This window comes from Grammomys surdaster, unplaced genomic scaffold, assembly GCF_004785775.1.
Source record: "Grammomys surdaster isolate TR1022 unplaced genomic scaffold, NIH_TR_1.0 125284, whole genome shotgun sequence".
Classification (NCBI taxonomy): domain Eukaryota; kingdom Metazoa; phylum Chordata; class Mammalia; order Rodentia; family Muridae; genus Grammomys; species Grammomys surdaster.
In genome coordinates this window covers 546876-550894 of record NW_021620163.1, presented here as the reverse complement: position 1 = coordinate 550894, position 4019 = coordinate 546876, and the positions used below count along the sequence as shown (strand labels likewise).

Genomic DNA, 4019 nt, shown 5'->3' with positions numbered 1-4019 from the left:
GAATGATTTGTTTCAGAGAAACAAATATAAGGGTTTATAAGGGTTATTTACAAATCCTGTCACAATACAAAGTTCATTACTATAACATTTCTTCTGAAGGCAGTTTTAATCTATTCCTAAACTGTGCATGAAAAAGTGTTTATCATCATGTAATAAATCAAGTCAAGAAGCTGTAATATTAAATCAGTATGGGAAATGATTGTGTAACAGGACTTTGTTTATTGCCTTGCTTGTTTTTTTGACTATTTGTGTTTATTGTCTTACTTGTTCCTTGACTATTTACATCTATTGTATTGCTAGTTCCTCAACCTAACTGACCTTAATACATGTATGTAATTAAAATGGTATAAAGCAGAGTAGGAAAAAATAAAAAATAAGGTTTACTATTTATGAATTAAAAATATCATTTATTTAATCCAGAATAATTTCAATGTTCATTTTCTTAGTAGGTTGCAAAGTAAAATATTTGTTAGTAATTATTCTTCATATTCTCATTTTTGCTAATTATGTATGAGCAAAATTTGGAACAGTTAAGACATTAATTGTTCATCTTTATGATAAAGCCACTTTAATAGTTGTGCAGTGTTTAACATAGGTTTTAACATCCTATTAATAAAGCAAATTAACTGTGATTTTCCCCTAAAAATGTTGTCTGACACCAAACTTTCTTTATAGCCATCTTCATCTCTGTATTTCTTAGAGTATATATGAGGGGGTTGAACATAGGAGCAATAATAGTATAAAACAGGGCAAATATTTTGTCCTCAGGGAAAGTAGTAGGAGGTCTCAGGTAAGCAAAGATAGAAGACCCAAAGAATAGAATAACCACAGAGATATGGGATCCACAGGTAGAAAGAGCTTTGCGTCTTCCCTCTGCTGAGTAATTCCTTAATGTGAAGAGTATAACCACATATGAGCCAAACAAAATAACAAAGATTACAAAGGCAACACTTCCTGAATTGGCAACCATGAGGATACCTGTGATGTAGGTATCAGTGCAAGCAACTTTCAGCAAAGGGAAAATGTCACAGTAGTAGTGGTCTATTTCATTTGGGCCACAGAAGGGCAAACAGATTAGCATCATAACCTGGGGAAAGGAGTGAGCAACCCCACCAACCCAGGAAGCCCAGATAAGGACATGGCACCTGGTTCTGCTCATGATGACCATGTAGTGAAGGGGTCTGCAGATGGCCACACAGCGGTCAAAGGCCATGGCTGTCAGGATTAAAATTTCAATCATTCCAAAGAAGTGCATGAAAAAGACCTGTACCATGCAGTTTGTATAGGAGATGGTTTTTCTTCCTACAAGCAGATCCCCAATTAATTTGGGTGTCACACAGGAAGTATAGCAAATGTCCATAGAAGATAAATGACTGAGGAAATAGTACATAGGTTGGTTGAACAGAGAACTGCATCTAATAGAGAAAAGGATCAGCAGATTCCAAGACAAGATGGCAAAGTAGCAGAATAAGAAGAACATGAAGCAAAACATTTCAATGTTCTGCTTGGAAGACAACCCCATGAGAAGAAATTCTGATATATTCCTCTTGCATTCCATTTATTATAGTCCATACAAGAATTATTGAGGATCTATGGAAAAAGGATTTAGCCAAAATATTTTCAATGTAATAACAACTACATAAGCATTTTAAACAAATATTGGACATTATTGTAAAATACTCCAGTTGATAATTTATAAATCAATATAAATTCCTTGGTATTTGGAAATTAAACTTTGTATTTCAAATGGTTCTTTATTGATTATCCCTAATAATCTGTCTTACTAGTAATAACGTTAAGAGCTTTTGTCTCTTAAAACATAAACTAGCTTTACTATTTTTCAATAAAAACAAAATGTTCTCCTTTTGTGTGCAAAATTTAGAAACAAGAAAATAATATAATGTGGAAAATACATCTTATTTTTGCTTCCTGTTGTATAGTTTATTCAAAACTTTTATGTATTTCAGTAGAGTTTTCTTTCTCTCCAATATTAAATAGAGTACCTACCTTAATACTCTCTAGAAGAAAATATTTGTGACCTTTAAAAGTTTTTAAATGAGAATCATATGACTGATGAGAAATATTCCAAGAAATATTATGGCAAAGAGGTAGAGACATGAGAGTCACTTACTGATGTAAATAAAATATTCTATTTGGGTTATGCTCTGAAGATAACTAGGAAGGTAAAAATATAGTAACTTTTTATGGAGACTGTAAAGAAAGAAAAAATGTTTGCATTTTCATCTATACATTAGTATAAAAGATCATCTTTATGCAAATCTAGATTGATTAACAGTGTATAAAAACTTCAGGAAAAATACCTGTAATTCAAAGATGATTTGAAGTCTACACAGTGTATGTGTAGCCAACAAATTTGAAGATTGTATATAATCAATGTATAAGCTTTGTAGTAAAAAAACAATATTAGTTTGAATCTGCTTTGAGACTTATTTGTACTTCCATGTATATTATTTTCTATTCTGTAGGTACACTATCAAGCTCTATAATCAGGCTATTAAAGGAGGAGAAGGGCAAGAACCAAATACTTCACCTCTGTCTCTGCTGACAAAAGTTAAATGATAGGCAAAAGGAATTCCTACATGAACATAAATCTTAATTTACTAATCACACCTCTATGAAAATTATATCCTTCATTCCAAACAACATATAGAGTATTAATCTTTACTTTCCATATTTTATAATTTCAGTAAAAGTGACCTCTGTGACTACTTGAGGCTTTAAATATATAGAACTTTAGAAGTAATTATTTATTATATTGATTAAAAATTTTTATTTGAGTTGTTTTTTTATTACATAACAATAGAAGTCTTAAATATCTAATGTTTTGAGAATATCTTCCTAATCTTTGTCTTCCATTTAATCCCTGAAACATCAGAACTTAACCTAAAAAAGTGTACAAGTAATAGCACCTTCACAAAGCATAGTAAACATTTCATTTCTTAAAAAAAAAATAGATCAGATTTGTATTTGAAGTTTATGCTTTATTTCTGGAGAAAATGTGTTCCAAAAGAGTCAAATATAAAAAAATATCTAGCAATTGGAAAAACTTACATGTAATATCAGACTCTAGGCCAATTGGTTCTATTTTTGATAACATCTGCATTAATAATTTAAAAATAACAAGTTAACATTGAATACCTACAAGATAGTAGTATGAACATTACCAGCACATGACTTATAGATGATCTTCTGATTAGTGTCTAATACTCTTCATCACACAGCTACCCTTCTGAGTAGCTTATCTTTCTGAATTTTCTTAACATGAACACCTGAAATGTAATGAAAGACTATAAATCAGGCTTGACAAATTTAACTACTCAAAACATTTTCAAGATTAGATTTCTCTTTTCCATGTGGAAAATTCTATTACTGTTTAAGAAGAATAAGATTTAAAAATCTATGGGTATATACCAATATATTTCTTCAGTAGATAAGAAAATTATCCTTCATCTTCAAAGCTAATTGTTCTTCATACTTAGTCTACAAAAGATTAATGAGAACATTTCAAAAGTACCATTTACACATATATTCAAAGCTAAATATTCACAGGTACACAGCAAATTCTAAAAAGGCAACAAAGGCCAAGTACAAACAAAAGAAACCATAACATCTTTACATTTGAATGTAGGGCTACCTCTTTCCTTAAATGCTTTTTGTTAATGATGTTTATGGCACAGAATTATCAGCTGTTCACCTTTTGCACTTTTCACTTTCAAGCCTCTTGAGGATATGGAAGTTACAATTCACGTTTCTGTTTTGTAGTAGCCACTCTCTAAACACAGTGTCTCCAAAGGGCATATTATTGTGAGATCCAGAAAGCCTCAAAGACTTCAAAGAAATTTCCTTCTCTGAAGAATATGAAGAACACTTGAGAATCTCTAAAGGAACATTGTTTTATTTGGGGGAGGGGTGTTCTTGATTCTGGATAGGAGGCATAAATAGAAGTGTGTGTGTGTGTGTGTGTGTGTGTGTGAGAGAGAGAGAGAGAGAGAGAGAGA

At 31.4% G+C, this 4019-nt stretch overlaps 1 protein-coding gene across 1 annotated transcript; it reads right to left on the bottom strand.

The window, feature by feature from the left end:
- Positions 1–622: 622 nt before the first annotated feature.
- Positions 623–3752, bottom strand: LOC114637419 (olfactory receptor 4P4-like). The gene is made up of 3 exons (XM_028785648.1): positions 3656–3752; positions 3160–3290; positions 623–1590 (listed from the first exon to the last, which is right to left on the bottom strand). Exon 3 carries the CDS (start codon positions 1556–1558, stop codon positions 623–625), a length of 936 nt encoding a protein of 311 aa, XP_028641481.1. The 5' UTR covers positions 1559–1590; positions 3160–3290; positions 3656–3752.
- Positions 3753–4019: the final 267 nt, after the last annotated feature.

Excerpts from the sequence above, each read along its gene's own strand:
- LOC114637419 (XM_028785648.1), bottom strand. The coding sequence starts at position 1,558 with ATGGAATGCAAGAGGAATATATCAGAATTTCTTCTCATGGGGTTGTCT.